This window comes from Microchirus variegatus (genome assembly GCF_963457635.1).
Source record: "Microchirus variegatus genome assembly, chromosome: 1".
Taxonomy (NCBI): Eukaryota; Metazoa; Chordata; class Actinopteri; order Pleuronectiformes; family Soleidae; genus Microchirus; species Microchirus variegatus.
Window position 1 is genome coordinate 22,662,216 of NC_139802.1, and position 19,397 is coordinate 22,681,612.

Sequence of the window (19,397 nt, forward strand, 5' to 3'; positions counted from 1 at the left end):
AAACTCAGAAATCTGACTTTAACCCCAGAATACTGACTGTAATCCTAGAATTTCGACTTTATTCTCAGAAATCTGACTTTAATCCCAGAATTCTGACTTTAATCTCAGAAATCTGACTTTAATCCCAGAATTCTGACTTTAATCTCAGAAATATGACTTTAATCCCAGAATTCTGACTTTAATCTCAGAAATCTGACTGTAATCCTAGAATTTCGACTTTAATCTCAGAAATCTGACTTTAATCTCAGAATTCATATTTTTTCTTTAATCTCATAATTTTGACTCTATACACGATGACGTCATGTTGAAATCGCAGTGTCTTGTCTTGTCCTCCTCTGCGATAGCCGCAGCTCATACCGCGATACTGTTTATTTTTGCGATTACCACAAACCGCAAATCATAAAGTTGTGAAATGACTAGAACAATGCTGGTTAGCTCCCCCTTGTGGCTCTTTAAGAATAAATCAATGCTTTTATCAAGATGTACGATAAAAACGTAAAAAAAGTGTTCCGTTCCGTGCTGACACATTTTTTGTGCAGGTGAAATTGAGGCCAAATTCTAAAACCATGCGGACCTGAAAAACCCTTTAGCTTCCTCTTCACACTTGACCCACATCAGCTGCTCTGAAGCCGCCGCTCCACATCTGACAGCTTATTCATTTAAGAAGCTCACATCTCCCTTTTCCTCCCTCTCTCTCTCTCGTTCCACGTCCTCGCACCCCTGCATGGCATCACAGGACAAAATCGGTCTCGCCTTTTACAAGCCACGGTCCGTAACTCCACATCGCTTTAATCCTCCCACATGAAAAAATAAAGTCTTTCAATTTAGCGAATCAGCCGCTCATGAGTCCAGATCCCTGTGTAATTCTTCCTGTGATGTGACTGAAGCCGGCCGTGAGGAGAACACTTGACGAGCAGCCGCTCAAGCATTAAGTCTTCTTAAGCCTCCTCCAGTCTTTATCGGAGGAACTAATGACTGGAGCTGTTTCCCTGGAGTCTCTACATGATGTATCAAGTGGCTCCTGAGGAGGGCAACTCCACGTTTTACTGGGATTCCAGCAGACGGCCAAAGAAATCCAGGATCAAATCCAGGACTTGGATTCTCACCTGGGTTTTTAATCCATCAAAAGGAGGTTAATTCAACATTTTTAGAATGCCACGCTGAGAGACTTCACGCTCTCTTCTTACATTTCTGTCTGTTTCACATTAGCTTCTGCTGCAACAACAGTAACCAGGTCGTCTTTAGTTAGCACGACAAGAAACAGGCGGGAATGGATGATTCAGCTTCAGGAGAGAGGGAGGAAAACGTGTCTTTCTTTTACACTGGATTACACTGCGATGAAGCACATGAACACACACACACCTCATCATTTCAGGGCTCTGCATTCACTTACATTTATCCCTTACCTTAACCTCAACACAAATATCAGCCCTAAACTTTAACCAGTTCCCTCAGAAATGAAGTTCTACCTCATTAGGACCAGGTTTTAGTCTCCATGAAGACTCACAAAGTCAGCATTTATGCCAGGAAAGGTCTTAATGAGCTACACACACAGTCTGGTGTTGGTGACTTCAGAGGACATTATATTCAATTTCTGGAGACTCTAACCCAACATGTCTTCACTGTTATTGACATTAATAGGACTTTTTGCTTTTCGTCCCCATGAGGAAGATAAGTCCCCTTAACGTGAGTGTGTAACACACATGTAGGTCCCCACAATATGAGTAACAACAGGAACAGTCCACTATCTCTTACCTTAACATCATCACAATTCAAATCTCAGCCTCATTAGGACCACAAGGACTGACCTCAAGTACAAACACACACTCACACACAGAGTCTGGTTTTGGCTGCTTCAGAGGACATCACATCTAACACACAACATGTCTTCACCTGCGACATGCGTCCCCGTAACGTGAGTGTGTAACACAAAAGCCGGTCCCCACAACGTGAGTCACATCTGGACCAGGCTGAAACAAGGGAAGTCCAATGTGTGTGTGTGTGTGTAACTTCTTGCTCTCTCGTCACACACACACACACACACACACACACACACACACACACACACACACATGAATAAACTCACCAAAGAACATGCTGCTCTCCATCTCTGCTGCTGTTTCTCAGGTTCGTGTCTCTGTTGCTGCTGTTGTATTTCCTCTCTGGTGTTCTGCCAGTGTGTGTATGTGTGTGTCCATGGACAGCAGCATGAGCATGTCTCACACACTCCTCATACAGTGTGTGTGTGTGTGTGTGTGTGTGTGTGTGTGTGTGTGTGTTCAGTCTAACAGCAGTGTCAGTGTCTGGTGTGCATGCTCTGCTCTCAGCTCACTGCTGCTGTCTGTGGACCTCTGGATCTGACTCTCTCTCTCCCTCGCCTCCCTCGTTCCCTCCCCTCCTCTTTAGTTCTTTCCCTCCCTCCACCCCTCTCTCTCTCTCTCTCTCTCTCTCTCTCTCCCTCCTCCTCTCAGACCCCTTCACACACTGAATCCTCTGCTTCTTACTCTTCTCTCTGAGGTATCTGTCTACATTTTCCAGCAACAGCCTCCTCTCTCTCTCTCTCTCACTCTCACACACACACACACACATCTTGTGTTCCCCTACTGTCTGTCTTTCATTTTTGATCTTCCATCTCCCACTCCCTTCTTCTTTATTCTGACTGTTCCCTCGCTCTGTCTCTTCCTCTCCACCTCTGTACATATACATTTTTATCGTATCATTTTCTCACCACACATTGAAATGCAAAGTGAATATCTGGGTGAAATCAGGCTACGCTCCAAAAATGAGCAGCTGAATCCACGACAAACACAGTGTAAAGCTGTAGTACGTGACTCTTAGGGCACTTTCACACCTATAGTTCCATTGCTTCAGTCTGCACAAGTTAGAAAAATTGTAAATGTACAATGTAGCAAACAGACGTGGGTACGGTTATCTTTCACATGTGCACAGTTCTAAACAAACATAAAATAGACAGCGAAGACCATCGGCACCGGAACCAGACTAGCCCCCGATTTCCACCGGGCGCCTTCCCTGTTGCGTAACGCTGGCTTGCTGAATATGGCTGGCTCGCAAGGCAGTGCTCATGGCCGCGGAGAGGATGGCGCAAAACCGATGTGCCTCGTGGAAATTCGGGGTAATCCCGTATCTCATCTCATACCCAAATATACCCTTTCAGCCCATTTGGTTTGATTGCTTTCACACGAGAGGAACCCTAACAAAGTAGGGCAGATTCAGGCAGGTCTCAGACCAGTTGATTTGGTGCACACCAAAGTACGGAGATTACATTCACACCTAAGCACCAAATGCTGTCCGTGTGAAAGCACCCTTAAATATACATCAACAAGCGTCTGTTATATTCAAAGCAGTCTCCAAATGAGTTCACACAATCCTGATTAAGTGAGACGAGTGCAAACGCTAATGTAATCTTTAATCAAAAACTGTAGGATGAGATTTTGTAGCATTGGTGGAAATTTGCCAAAAACACCAATTAGTGAATGTTCAATCCAAGATAGCGGCTTCCCTGTTCATTTAGCATAGGTCTTCTCTAGATTTTTTGACCGTCCTGACCTAATGAACACGTGCACCAAGTTTTGTGCATGTACGTTAAAGCTAATGTTCTGGCCAAACTCTTTTGTGGGGCTGAGTAGTTATTTGCCCCTCCCACTTCCAACTGTCCATGCTTTTTCACCGAACCTTTTAAATACGTTTATTTAAAATTTTAATTAGTTTTGGGGTATGGTTAGGCCCTCAAAAATGCAATTCATTCGGTGTAATAATAATAATAATAATAACCCCTTGCATTTCAATAGGTTTCTTGCACAGTCATGCTCAAACCCTAATTAAAGTGATGTATAAATGACATTGTGGTACTATATGTCATAACTGATTCAGAAATGTCCTCAGCTTGTTATATATATGTATATGTCTCTATCTCACTGCCCTCTTTCTCTCCTCTGTTTCCTATTTGTCCTTTCACCACAACCGGCCTCGGCAGATGGCCTTGTTCTGTCGGAGATTTCTTTCTGTTAAAAGTCGTGTTTTTCTCTGCCTACTGTTTGCTCATTGTGTGAACTCTTGGCGTTCTCTTCTGCTCTCTATAATATTGTTAAGGTTTTCTGTCTTACTATGTACAGATCATGTATGTTGGGATTTGGCGCCATATAAATAAAATGAAATTGAAAAACTGGAGTGTAAAACATCAAGACGAGAAAAGCGCTGTATAAATTTACCTGATTACAGGATTAACATTTCTTGTCCTTAAACCTCATTCACTGCCAGCCATTTTCAAAGCAGTGTCCCATACTGCCAGCCGTTTCTGAGCATTTTGACCCATCTACCATCTTTCGAGACCCACAGAATATTGTGTTCTATGGATATATGTACGGTGAAATTAGAAAAATAGGCTGATTTCACCAAAAACACAGTTTTTGACCAAAAAAAAAAGTGTTTTGTGAAAAGAAGCTTTTCAAGCAGATCAGTGACTTTGGCGCTAATATGTCTTGCTTTAGTGACACCTCAAACATCTGAACAGTTTTCCTTCCAACAAATACAACACTCATGAAGCGCTTTTGATGGCAAACCATAAAATTACAACAATTTATTTACAAATGTTCTTTATATCAACAACTTTTACATCTGACAAAAAACCTTTTTACTATGTATGTATGCTCGTGTGTTTGTGTGTGTGTGAGTGTTCTCAACACTCAGGAAGGGTTTTTGATGGCAAAATAATAACTTATTTACAAGATTTGTCAGTTGAGACTACGCGTGAATACATGCAACGGAGAAATGCGGTTCTCACCGCATCATCCCGGGTCCTTTTTTGAGTCCGCACAGGCTCCGTAACTCCCTCCTTTCCACAACACATGCTCTGTTCAAGCGTGAGCTGCCTCAGCTTTTCCCTCTTCTCTTCCGCCGTTTTCTCAGTCCTCATCTCTGGTCTTCTTCTTATGATCTATGCTAAACACTCATCCAAAAAGAGCAGTACTGCCATCTACAGTTTCAATGTAGATGGCAGACGTTAACTCATTCACAGTGAAGGAGTTAACGTCATGACTCCCATTGCTAGTGGTTTTTTCTGTTCTGTAAATTGTGACAAAAATGAGTTTGGGGAAGAAATAAACAACATCACACCACTCAGTGTTATTGTGACTCATGTTACTATTTTACCTCAGTCTCTATTTAAATTAACAGTTTAGCTGATGTGAATCAGGAAATCAATGATGTTGGACACTGTTTCCGAGTTCTAAAAGTGAACAAACGCTAATGCCAATGCCTATGCTAACGAGCAAAAGAGGGATAATGTTGTTGTCTCTGGAAAAATTGGAGCTGATAAAGAAGAAATGAACATGTTTTTACACGCAGATCTAAGGCTGTGTTCCATTTACATCGGTACTTGGAGTAACATCATTACCTCTAGCCGTTGTTAGCAAAGTCAGCAAAGACACAAAAACACATAGCAATAATTCAACAGTTAAAAATTAAAGAACTTAAATTAAGTTGCATTGTTTGTGACTTGGAAACCTGAAATTACGCGGTTGCTCCAAATTCTGACTACAAATGGAATGGTAGCATAACATTCCCATTGATGCTGATCGGTCAACGCGATAAAAACCTGCGTTCTTCGCAGGGTGATTCGTCCTGAGAATGACTGACGATTAAAACACATTCCTAAAAGTGAAAAGAAAAAAAAAGTTTAAGCCCTGGATTAAATGTTTTTACTTCACCAGTGATAATGTGGTACATGTGTGAACGCCACAGGGTTGTTATTTTTTTTATTTGACCGAAAAACAAAACGTCATCCGATATCTCAAACCTCACTCTCTAACTTGTAGTTTATTTTACTTTTTTTCGAGTTTGTGCTGTTTAGTTTTCTGTGTGGGAGTGTGTTTGTGGGAGGATTAGGACTGATCTCACACACACACACACACACAGTTTGTCCTTTGCTTTTTCACAAATAATCAACTGTCAAACTGAGTCATTCATTTCTGAAAAAAAAAAAAGAGGCTACTTTGCACTTTGGTGTCGCTTTAATTCAAACGAGGACAAATCTCTGCTGCCGCCCGCGATGCCTTCACTGTCCGAGGTCGCGTTTATCGCCGGGTAATCAGGTTTTTCTCGCTTCTAATCATTGAAACCAGGTTTGCTGTTTGCATGACATCAGAGAAACCAGATTACTGCAGAAATCTGATGGTAACACAGTTACTTAAGTGCAGGTAAGTGCTGTGAGTGATGCTGTCTTTGTGTGTTGGTGTCCTTTTGTTTGACACTTTCTTCTCCCTCTCCCTTTGATAATTAAGCTCGCTCTTTCTTTTCTTGTGTGTTCACACACACAGACCGTGTTGCTGTTTCACTCCCTCCTGTCTTGTTTTGTTTTCACTTAATATCTCTCGCTCCCTTCATGCTGCTCCTCTCTTTTCTCTGTGGATGGTTGTAATCAGAGTCAACAGGAGCTGATATCAGGCTGCTGCTCTGCAGCCCCTCTCTATCTGGGGTACACACACACACACACACACACACCATATGTTTAGAAACCTAACACAAACCATATGTCGTCGACACACACAGATACAGACGCAAACACACACAAAAAGAGATCGGCACACAAGCTGCTCACCACTCTGTTAAAAGTCTGATTTTTAGTCAGATTAAGATAATAATTTGGTTTTCTTGTCACGTAAACACTAGGGCTGCAATGATTAGTCGACTAGTCACGATTATGTCGACTTGTCACGATTATGTCGACTATTAAAATCGTAGACAACTAATTTAATAGTCGACGCATCGTTTTTTGTTTTTGTAAACTTAGTTTTCTCTCTCAAAACTGCTGCGGCACCTTCCACTGCCGCGTCTGCCTCTCTGTTCGCCTCTCTGTCCTCGACACACATGCGCAGTAGTGGTAATCTGAGTCAGCCGTGATGTCACCAGAAGTTATACCAGACGGGCTCTCTGGTATCATGGCTACCCGGCAGCAACGGAGCTCAAAAATGTGGGAGCATTTTAAGAAAAAGGAAAAAAAAGGTGTGCAATGCGATATCTGCAAGAGAGAGCTTGCCTTTCATGGCAGAACAAGTGCGATGCACGAGCACCTGAAAAGGAACGACGATGAAGAGGGACCGGCAAGCTAAGCTACTGGCTAATTAGCTGCTAACATTAGCGTAAACAGAGCGCTAACTTGTGGCCCTGCAATGGACTGGCGAATTGTCCGGGGTGTACCCCGCCTATCGCTCAGCCCCCGTCAGCTGAAATAGGCACAGCACCCCCTGTGACCCTCTGGTGGAGGATAAATCGGTAGATAATGGAGAGCGCTAACTTACTACTTACTCATATTGATAGCTGTAAACGTTTACATTAGCAATGACAATTTGATTCATTAGCCTTAACACACATATTTAATGTGTTTTAAGTAATGTTATAACAGTGCCTGATCTGTTTACTCAGCTGTTTGCACTTTATGTTTGTTGCTACAAGAATATTTCATTAAAGCTTTAAATAACATCATTATTAACATCATTTTAATTGTCTTCGTTTTCAGTTAGCATATACTTTAAAAACTTCAACCTGAAAGCTAATGATTGTTATATAAGAGCAGCTGCATGCAGGTGCGATAAACTGTATGTTATACATTCAATTTACATATGATCCGATTAGTTGACTAATCGAAAAAAATAGTCGGTGATTAGCAGACTATCAAAATAATCGTTTGTGGCAGCCCTAGTAAACATGTTAGTCTGACTAAAATTGAGCTAGTCTTTATCTGGATAATGCAATTCATAGTCTGATGTATACGCTTAGTCGTACTGGAGTCAGACTTGGTGCTCTGCACACGCACCAAAATGTCCTTCCTGGTCTTTGACCCAGAAGTCGAAGGAGACGACGTATAAACTGCACGAAACACAAAGCACCGCAACACCGTCCATCTTGCCGTTCACCGTTTGTTTTTCTGTGACATAAAGGTCAACAGGAAACAGATTCACTAGCTTATAGAGAGATACAGAGCCACCTACGGAGGCGTAGTCAAACATACACACGCTGATAGATCAAGTTTTTCAGGCAAGATGTCCGATTGCCTAACTTAATCAGACTTCTAAAACTTCCATGAAAGCTCAGCTTCTCTGGGAGTCAATGGAGCAGTGGGCGGGGGCACGGATGCTGGGCTTCTGCATGATGATTGGACGAACTGTTGAAATGCGGAGCCATATTTTTTTTTATTATTGACAACATTGCGGAAACAAACACAACAACGGAACCTTTTGTGCCTCAGTCCTGTGTGGATTTTGTGATGGAGTCTGTCGACAAACGGCTGCTCGTTGCGTGTTATTTACTTACTATTTTCATTTGTACATATACACGGTAAATAACATGTTTTCTTGTTCCAGTTGTTTGTTACGTTCGTGATTTATGTATAACTAATTGGACCTGTGTCAAAGACTGGTTGTTAGCTCCTGATTTTGTGGCGTGAGGCGTGACCAACAGATGTAGACAAAAATACCTCTGCACGCAATTGAAAAGATCTACAACCAATCAAGGCAATGTTCAGGATGACGCATGCAGAGCAACGTAAACTTGTCAACAAATAGTTTTCCCCGAGGCGAAGGTTATCACGTAAGCGAGTAAGTCGCTTGAAAGAGAAGCAACAGTCCAAGATTGGTACGAGTTCACCTAGGCTAGCTCTAAATGTTAGAAGACACAAGAATTTTAGGCTTTAAAGAAATCTGTAAAAGTCACTCAGAACAGAATTTGTTCTGCTAGTTCAAACCTTTGGGAACCCATGTGAGAATACGGACCCAAATAGCTGAGTGAATAGGTGAATGTCCTCCTCAAAACTCTTCACTGAATGTTCCAGTGATATCACAGTTATGAACCAGGGTTATTATAGTTGACGAATGAAAGAAACTATTTTAGTAAAGAGATGTCTGGGCGTTCTCACTTTTGGCACAGCTTGGCACCATCTGTGCCATTTGAGATTTCTTAGGTACCAAATTATTAAAAACCCATTTAATTTTATTCATATGTCACTACAGATCTAAAAAAAAGATCTGATTAAGTTTTAGAAGTCTGATTAAGTATGATAACTCGCTGTAAATCGATGCTTCCTGTGCGGTGCGTATTAACAACTCTGTGACTCTGCAGCGTCTACAGTTACGCAGCACCATAGCTCTGGCTTACCTTGGTCAATTAGGATGATTGACAGCTCGTTTTAAAACTCTAAACCGGTAGAATCAGACCCCGGTCTCCAAATGCGTGTCAATCACTTCATTAGCGAGTCAAAAGGACATAAATGCATATGACGCATTCGTGCGGACATTTGCCCTTCTTTAATCAGAACAATCTAATGTTGCTCTGTAATGATCAATCAGACCAGGATTTGTTCCCAAAGCATGCTGGAAAGTGTAGTTCTTCATTAGAAATGGTTTTGTTCTGGTGGAAATAACTTGTTTTGATAAACAGCAAAGGTAAGACAACATTTCTGCTTGTATTTCTTGAAAGTCAGTTGTTGTTTTGCTCTTATTTTGGGGCTGGATCCGTGAATCTTGGTCGTAGAGTGATAAATATGGTACAGCTGGAATTTGTAGATTCTCCGCTGTCCAGTCGACGCATGTTTTTTTTGTTTACATAATCACGCTGACGCTCCGGTGCCGCTTTTCAATGTGTGCGCTGTGATGGTTTTTCCCGCTCCTGCTGTTTGATCCATCTGTGTTTTAACTGTGTTTCGTGAACATAAGAATGGTTTATATGAGCTTTTATATGAGTTTCTTACCTTTCTGTGGGTATGCAGCATGTCTGTGTTTGTTAAAGTTAGATATGGTTTTATGACGCTTTTGTCGCTGCGTCTGATGCTGCCCCCGATCCCGGGGGCAAACGTGAAGAAGAGTTTACTACCCGAAAAGCTAAGACTAAAACTGAATAAAAACTAAACTGAAACTACTAAATCATTTATTGACTTAACTAAAACTAAACTGAAAAGAAAGTTTCAGAACTATAGTCGTCTTCATACATAACAGGCAAACAGGATCACACTGACACAAATGCATTTCCATGAACTCAAACTCACACACACACATTTACATTTATCACAAACTGTTCATCATCTTTCCAAAAAAGTTGGTCCCCACACCAAACATTTGGGGGGAAACACACAGTGTGTGGTGTGTATTTCCCCTGCACATCCACTGGTTTCCAAACAGCACAGCAGATGTGCAAACAGAGCCCCCGCTTTCCAATCCCAGATTAACCAACAGCGGCGAATCTGGACGCAGCAGAGCAGAGCAGAGCGGCCGATTGTTGACAAAGTATTAAAGGTGCAGACTCGGATCCAACCAACTAGCTACAGAGTCACAGGAGAATCTGCAAAAGTTTTGACTCTTATGAAATGGAACCAGTGTTTAAGGAGAATGTCATTACCCCACCTTGCGTTGTCTCCATCTTCATCCTCATTGCTGTCATTTTTTGGGCGCTTTTTAGAGTCCGGGTATGAATAAATCTGTCGAAACTTTGCTGGGGTTACGGAAAACAAAGACAAAAAAGATCATTTTAGGAAAGTCCTGGGTTTTGTTTTGTTGTTTGTTTGTCCTGAGAGCAGAAGCAGAGGAGCAGGAGTCAGGTGGCTTTGATCAGGGTTCGTTTGCTGCATCAGGTCAGGTCAGATTGATTAGCAGATGATGAATTTCAGGTGTGAAGGTGAGATGATCTCACACACACACACACACACACACAGAGAGAGAGAGAGAGAGAGAGAGAGAGAGAGAGAGAGAGAGAGGACAGGAACAACTAAGGCAATAATAACAGCTTTTTAAAGCACTTTTCAGGTCACTCAAAGATGCTTTCACCAGGAAACAAAACAAAGATGATTAGTAATAAATCAATCAATTAAATTAAGTAATGAGTGTTAAATATACAGTTTGAACACATGGGTCTTGAGTTGTGTTTTGAAAGGGTGTCGTGAAAGTGAGACAGGGACCTTATGTGTGTTTGAGGTGGAAAACGTCCTCACGTGTCCTCACAAGAAAGACACGTCCCCATAATGACTGAAAAAAGATTAGATGCCCATAAGGTCCTTAATACCTAACACAACACAAACACACACAGGCTGATAAAGAACTGATCCTTTAAATATTTAAATATGCTCATGATGCACTCTGAAAGGAACACGATCAGCAGATTCTCAAAACACACACACACACACACACACACACACACACACACACACACACACACACACACACACACACACACACACACACAGGCTTGTTTTTGTACCTTAGTGAGGACACATCATAGACATAACCCTATATATATAAACCTGGTATTAAAGCCCCAGACAAAATGTCCGCACAAAGATAGGTTTGTGTATGGACCTCACAAAGGTATAAATACAAGGTCAGTGTTTTAAAATGTGTCCTCCATGTGTGCAATATGTAGAAAATATTAAATGTATCACACTTTTTTAAAGTATATATATGTATAAACAAATGGTGAGGCTGAATAATTGATGGGGGTAGTGCGTCAGTGATCTGCAGATGTGCAACGAACAAGAAAACATAGAACAACCCACGCAAATACAACTCTTTTATGTGGAGAACAAAGGCGATTTTTCTGCATCACATCAACATGAAAACATGTTTGTTTGTTTCTAAAAAAAATTATAATAATAATAAATCATTAAATGGTGCAAAAAAAGTGTTTTTTTTATTATTTTACAGGATGTTTGTGAGATTTGTCACTTAATGAATTAGTTAATGAAAACTGTCCATCAACATTTATTGTTATTGTACAAACACATTTCTTCTTACACATGTAAACAGAAACAGACATTTAAATCACAAACACGTTAATGACGACACAAACTCAGCTCTGGGTAAATGATGTTAGTGAGGTTGGGCGGTTTTTATGTTTTTCTCAGCTGCCCTTTCCTTTCTGCTCGACTGAAGACGTAAAACGCACAGACTCAAAGGTCATATTTACACCTGCTGTGTGGTTATACACTATTCACATAATGGCTTCTCATTCACAGACGTTAGCAGATGCTAACAGTGTAGCTTCACCAGTTAGCAATCCACTCTGAACATACAGTATTCTGATCGGATTATGATCAGTGAGGATTTACACCTGCCAACAAAACAAAACAGCCGTCATTCATTTATAAATCATGAATGCTGCTGCTGCTGCTGCTGCTGCTGCTGCGTCTGCTGTTGCTGGTGGTTCTGCTAGTTCTGGTTCTGCTGGTGTTACTGCTGTTTCCTCAGAAGAACAGTCACTATCTTTAAGTTTAAAATGAGATGAGAAACATGGCATTCCAACACGTTCCACTAATAAAGGAACACAGTCATTTTTAGCATGAAGGTGCTTTAAGGAACCTTTGAACATGCTTTTATTTTGGTAAATGGTGAAACAATGATACTTTATTTATTGCAGTTCATTTTCAGTCAACAGAATAAAGTGTGTGAGTACAAGCTAACTCAATCCTGGTCCTCAGGACACCAACACACCTGATTCAAATGAAAGCCTCGTAATCAGGCTTCTGTAGAGCTCGTTGACGAGCAGGGAAACTAAGGGTGAATTCCAATTCCTTGCTTAATCCTCAATCTTAACCCTCAATCTTAACCCTCTATCTCAAAAATGTGCGCTCCCTCTAGTGCAAGTGCTGTCCCAATTCTCAGAAAAATTAAGTTGAGGGGTGAGTTTAAGGGCTGTATCGCCCTCAATATTGAGATTTTCCGAGACCACCCTTGGGAGCAAGGGCTACCCAGAATGCATTGCGTGTTTTCACATAAGAAAGATGGCGTCGAAAGCAGCGAAGCGAGTGCGATACAAATTAAGTATTTTCTTTGTTAATAGAGATATAAAAATGATGAAAACCATTGTATTATCTTAGTTTAGGCCCATATTATGGATTACTGACGTCATTGTTGCATAACATTTATTTTTATTTTACGATCTTTTGTCAATAGCCGGCCGGTGCGCACACGCGATCGTTCGCTATCGTTTACCCTTCAATAAGCCGTGGTGTGTGGTAACTGTCAGCTGAATATGTCCGTGGTTGTGGTATTTGTATGAGTATCATCTTATAACTAACTGACAACCTAATAACTAGACTGAAATAAAATAATAAATAAATAATCGTGACGTAAATGTGTTCTTCTTCTTCTTTTTTGGAGTTGACAGCAGATATCGCGTTATTCTGCCCCCTACAGTCTGAAGACGTATCTGCATTTAAGGGGTGTCCCATTTCTAAGTGACAAAATAACCCTCAACACTTGGTTTTGAGGCCAGTTAAGATTAAGGGTTGAGATTGAGGGTTAAGATAGGAATTGGAATTGGCCCTAAATCTAAAACATAAAGGGCCGAGGACCAGGATTGAGAAACACTGATCTAACTGTTAGTCCACTCCTTTTATTATTATTATATTTAAAATATGCTTATTATCAGGTTTTTGTCTTTTTGAGTAAAGTTGTTTGTGATCATAGAGGTTGAACTGTTCCTGGGAGTTTGAGCAGGAACGTCCCTGTGTGTGTGTGTGTGTGATCATCACACACACACACACACACACACACACACACACACACACACACACACACACACACACACACACACACACACACACACACACACACACACACACTCTGTCTGATTGGCCCACTGTAACACAGCTGCTGAAGGTCAGACAGAATTGACCGTTCCCGAGCTTCACTCGATCGACTGCAGATGAGACGATTTCTCCATCAAAGCAGCGTCTGCGTCTCACACACAAACACACACACAAACACACACACACACACACACACACACACACACACACACACACACACACACACACACACACACACACACACACACACACACACACACAGAGATATCTTGTTAGCAGTGACATCACCAGTGGGACATAAACAAACAAAAACAAATATGGAATCGAACGTAATAAATGTGCTGCAGATCCCTCTCTGCTCTCACCTTCTTCAGCCTCGTCTGCTGCTGCAGTCATTTTCACACAGCACAGATGTTTTCAATTAATCGTGAATCCCTCGTCTCCCTGTCTGCCTCCCCTCCCCCCACCATCACTCCCCCACTGAGCCAGGGTTTGAGTAAATAAGTTTATTCTACATCAGAAAATGGCAGCTCAACTTTCCTCCCTTCCTTCACTCCTTCATTCCTTCAGCCCCGGGCTTCCTGTCGTCTGTGGTGGATGTGTTTTTTAACCTTGACTTGCAGGTGTCACTGTCAGGACAGGACAGTGTTTGTCATTATAAATGGAGGCTTAAGCAGCAGCAGTAGTCGTAGCATCGTGGTCGTCGTCTTCTGGCAAATCCCCGCTGTGCCACGTGCGACTGCAGCCCGGGATACTTCATTAATCCGGCTGTCACTTCCGTGACGCTTTTCATTAGTTATGGGGGGGAGTTATCTGATCAACAGGCCCCACTCTGGACTTTCTTCAAACGAGAGGAGAGGAGCTGCAGTGCCGAGATTTCGGAGAGGAATCAAAGGCTGTCTGCTCGGCCTCTGACGAATCAAAGTCTTGTGGGAGGTCGACTCATGCGGCGCCGTCGAGGAGAAGCAGCAGCAGCAACATCACGTGACTCCGTGTTTTTAGTTAATTTAAAATTCTTTATTATTCTCCTCTAAGGACCAGTAAAAATCTATATATGCTCTTGTGCTGTTGTTGCTGCTCAAAGTATAGAACAGAGGCATTCAATAAAAAACTCCAGATAGGTCCAGATAGAGAACGCTTCCCCCCTCGAGCAAACAGCGGATTTAAATATGTGAACCAGCATCTGTGTTTGCGTCTAAAATAAAGAGGGGAAGGATTATAAATAAGTCCTGTAATATGGAACATATGTGCTCTTTTATTTCATATCGAGACAAAAATAAAACAGAGAGACTTAATGAAAAATATTTAAAATGAGACACGTGTTATTACTGTGTTCAAGATGGAATGAATGTGTTTGTTGAGTGTGTGTGAGTGAGCTCTGTTAAAGGTGTAGCAGCGAGTGCTGAAGTAGCATGTTAGCATCAAAAATTCATTGTGGGCTACTGCGAAAACATGGTGGTCCTAAAACCTCTGATGTAAATAGAAAAGGCTCATTAAAGGCTAAAAAAAAAATTTGTGAATTATCCAGGTATGTTAGTCTGACTAAGACTAGCTCGATCTTAGTTGGACTCACATCTTTACATGGAATTAAGAAAACTGAACTATTTTCTTAGTTCGACTAAGATTGGACTTTTAACATACATGTAAACTCACTACAGTCTGTGTAAGTGGACACACTGGAGTGATCGGACTATGAATCAAATTATCCAGGTATGTTAGTCTGACTAAGACTAGTTTTGTTTTTTTTAACATGCATGTTAACGCAGTGAATGACGACATATCTGTAAAATGAGGGTAAAAATAGTTCTGCTTTAAATGAGAACAAGATAATTTTGAATCCAGAGAGATCAAAATTTCTGTCAGCTGAATATTGGTCTGAGCTTGTCCACACACAAACACACACACACACACACACACACACACACACCCCGACATGTTGGGTGTAATGAAATATGCTGTAATACCCTGTAACTTCGATTCCCACTGAAACCGCACACAGAGCTGATGAACTGAAATGTTATGACATCAGAGGTGGAATGAAAGAAAAAAGCTGAAGTGTTTCCACTCATGTTTGTTGCAAACTATGGAGCGACAATGACGACGACAAAGATGACGCTGATGATGGTGATGAGTCACTCACAGGCAGAGGAAACTCGACCAGATGGGAGAACGCTGGCCCACGTCGCCTCCACCACAAGCTTTGCTAAGTAGAGCTTTACGCTGATGACCGACGACTGTGATGGACGCTTTATGACCGGCACCCAGTACTTAAAGGAAAACGACGCCATGTCCAATGCTGTGGCTTGTGTGTAACCCACCTACACTGCGGGTCTGCATCCTTCTCCACTAAGCCCTCAGGGATTGACTCTGGTTTCCCACCATTTCCTTTCCATGTGTTTTAAATCATCGGGGTGAGCCTCGAGCAGGAGATAACCGCGTCTACCTTCGGGGGGGGGGGGGGCTTTCATTGTGAAATCTGATACAAACCCTCTGACACAAATGACACGCCAGTAACTGTTTCCAGTTATTCGAGAACCTCTGCTGTGAATAACTTTTTAAAATTATTTTTCATGTACTGAAATCATTGAGCTGCCTCTTTCTTGTGTGTATGTTTCAGACCATCATGAATTGCAGCCCGCAGCAGTTAAGAAATAAAATGACACATAAAAACCACTCCTCCAAACTCCTCCAGTTGCTGTTTGATTGAAAATGAGAACAGAAATGGGGTTTCAGGTAATCAGCCTGGAAATGCTGCAGCAGCGTTCTGTGAAACGCTCGACCGCTCGACCGCTCGCCAAACTGTTGATCCATCTCCTCTATCCCTTTCTTCTTCCTCTTCTTCTTCTTCTTTTGCCTTCGAGTCTCCCGAGCAGAGAGGATCAAAGCGTCCCTGCAAAAGCACTGCTTTTACCCAATGAAGTAATTGGAAGCAGAGGGTGAAGTTATGTCACCCAGGATGATGACTGTGATCATCTGCGGGGGGAAGAGCTTGGTGCAGAACCAGTGACACCAAAGGAACAATGACTGCAAAGTGGTTTAAAACGGGTCAAGTGCTAAAGTAGATTTTCACCCAGTCTTAACTCAGGATAAAGAACAAAGTAAAAGTGAGTGGAGAAAAGTGTGAAGCAAATGGCACTCCAGTACTTTAAGTGATAGTTATACCTATGTGTTATGACAGGAACAGATTTTAGCTCACTACATAAACGAGAGACACCAAAGGAACAATGACTAAAGTGGTTTCAATTAATAGTAACACCAGAATTGTAATAATTCGACTAATGTATTCTTGATATTTACCATATACAGTACATAGTACATTATGAAATGGTGGACATTATAACATATATATAATATATATATATTATACAGCACTATTATATGTATATATATATATGTATATATATATAAATAATGAATAGTGCTGGGCGTGTTAACGCGCTAACGTTAACGCATGTTAACACATGACGTGTTTCCATGACGGCTGACCGGAAAAAGACGCGCATGACGTCATGTTCACGTCACTCCAAAATGAGTCTGAAATAACGCTTAACTTTAAAAACAGAGGCACACATACACAGTACACAGGTACACAGATTATTTGTAGCGCAGCTCTTTCCCTTTAATAAACAGACCGCTCCAGTTTGACTGTAGGCTCGCTAACGGCGCTAAACGAGCTAATGCAGCTAACGGAGCTAAATGATAAACGGTTCCTGGACTCTGGTGTCTTGGCACGTAAACATGATGTCACGTGCGTGTTTTTCCCGTCAGTCGTCATGGAAATGCGTCATGCGTTAACCTAGTGATTAATTATATTTATAAAATATTTTTCATCAAATATGTATTTGACTAATATTAAAGTAATAATTTTAACAACACTAACCCTTTTTTCCCCTAATTTTAACAACATTAGCGAGCTTCTCTACCTTTACCATAAAATGACAACTCAACCGTTTGGTAGAGCATATTTAGAGAAAAAGATTTGACCCTTATAAGATTTATTTTTGTTGAATTAAGTTACACAATTCTGTATAACAACTCTTCTGAAACGATAATATGTCAGCAAACTGGTCTTTGTTGGGAAAGGACAAAGTAAAAGTACATGGAGAAGAGTGTGAAACAAATGGCACTCAACTATTTTAAGTGATAGTTATGACATGGAACATATTTTAGCTCCCTACATAAAGGTTACACCTGTTTGACTCCAGACTATCTTAAAAACATGTTCGCAAACCTTTCTGGTCGGAAACTCAACATTTTTGTAAACCTGCACCAAACTCCTTGAAGAAAATCTGCATTTTTTTAGCTCACGGGGAAACAGGAGCAGCTGTTCTACCGCTGCCTCATTTACTAAGTTTGTGACACTTGCATAAATCTGAAGAAAGGATTTCAAGCACAGACATCGCAAAAATAGCACATTTGAATGTAATGATTGACGAAGCAGTGAATCAACAAGTCCTGAGTGCTGTGGTGTAAAATCTCTGATTTTCTCAATGGGCTTTGGTGTGGGAAACAGTCGTCAGAAACACATGTTTCACAGCAAGGAAAACCCCAGTAAATGTATTTTTAAGATATTGTAGAGTTAAGCAGGTGCAGATTTTATGAGGTGAGTCTTTTGCTAAATGGCTTAAATGTGGTTTTACTGACAGCCATGTTTTCAGTTAGCTACAGACTTTGCTAAAGAAAAAAAAATGCTGTTTAACAACAAACAAGCTAATGTTTATATTCCTAAGTAAGTATTTGGTTAAGTGGCTAGAATCTCCAAGTTTCCTTGTGTCCCCACTGGCGCATTTTGAATTGTTTCACATGTTAGTGATGCTGAAGAAAAGAAAAGACGTTTTATGCTGATGACACAACTACACACATGATATTTCTCCCTCCCCCCTAAAGCTTGGCAGGAGGGATTAAAATCCCCAAACATTAGGCTTATATTAAAGATGGCTTTAGTTAAACGTTAATACGCCCTTTGTTACACCAATGTTGATGTTTACAGCGTTTAATATTTTCCAAACTTTTGGGGTTCCCTTCTTCATAAGAATATAAACATTTGTCGATGATGTACGTGAAGCTACGTCATCTACGTGTGTGATAATAGTGTAAATATGACGCGTGGATGAACAGTGGTTTAAATCCACGGTGATAAACTTGCCGTGACTGAGATCTGAGATCTGCAGCTGCTGACCTCTGAGTCGGGACTGAGAGCACATTTTTCCATTACATCTTTTTAAAGAAGAAAGAAAAAAAACAAAAGGAACTGGGAATTGCAACTCAAAACATCTGATTTCCAGTTTATTATTTCCTCAAAGGGACAGTTCTGCGTTTGACATCAACAGCGTGTCGCCAGAAGAAAGGATTTTAGCCTCTTAACAAAAATAAATCTATTTCAGCCTAAGTCTATGGTATTAAAAGAATATGTTTACATTTTTATTTCATATGATAAAAAATAACTTTGTTTCCTTTTCCTTTTCTGCACCAAATTCCATTGAGAAAAACCATAGTTTTTTTACATCATTATCTGTAAGTTAAAATATATTATTTTATGAGGTCAGTGTTTGAAATCCCTCATTTCAGTGGACCTAAGTGGCACAAACCTAGCAATCAAGGCAGCAGCAGACCAGCAGCTACTGTGTCCCCATGACCTAAAAACGACCATTTTCTCAATGGAGTTTGGTGTGGACCAGTGAAAACTCTGTTCCCAGTAGGAAAACATGCTGCAAACATGTTCTCAAGATTCTTTAACAGGTATAAATTATAGTATAGGCTAAATATCAGGTTTCCCTTCTGTGCCCATTTTTCAGGTTCCAACTGTCCC

General features: G+C 41.0%; 1 protein-coding gene across 1 annotated transcript in view; it reads right to left on the bottom strand.

Moving 5' to 3' along the window:
* Positions 1-15,876, bottom strand: part of znf385d (zinc finger protein 385D) — a gene marked incomplete at its 5' end in the record, with an annotated part of 127,914 nt that extends 112,038 nt beyond the window's left edge. The window contains one exon of the mRNA XM_083894509.1: positions 15,729-15,876. Coding sequence (XP_083750635.1) covers positions 15,729-15,876 — 148 coding nt within the window. The remainder of the gene's footprint in view (positions 1-15,728) is intronic.
* Between the last annotated feature and the right edge of the window lie 3,521 nt (positions 15,877-19,397).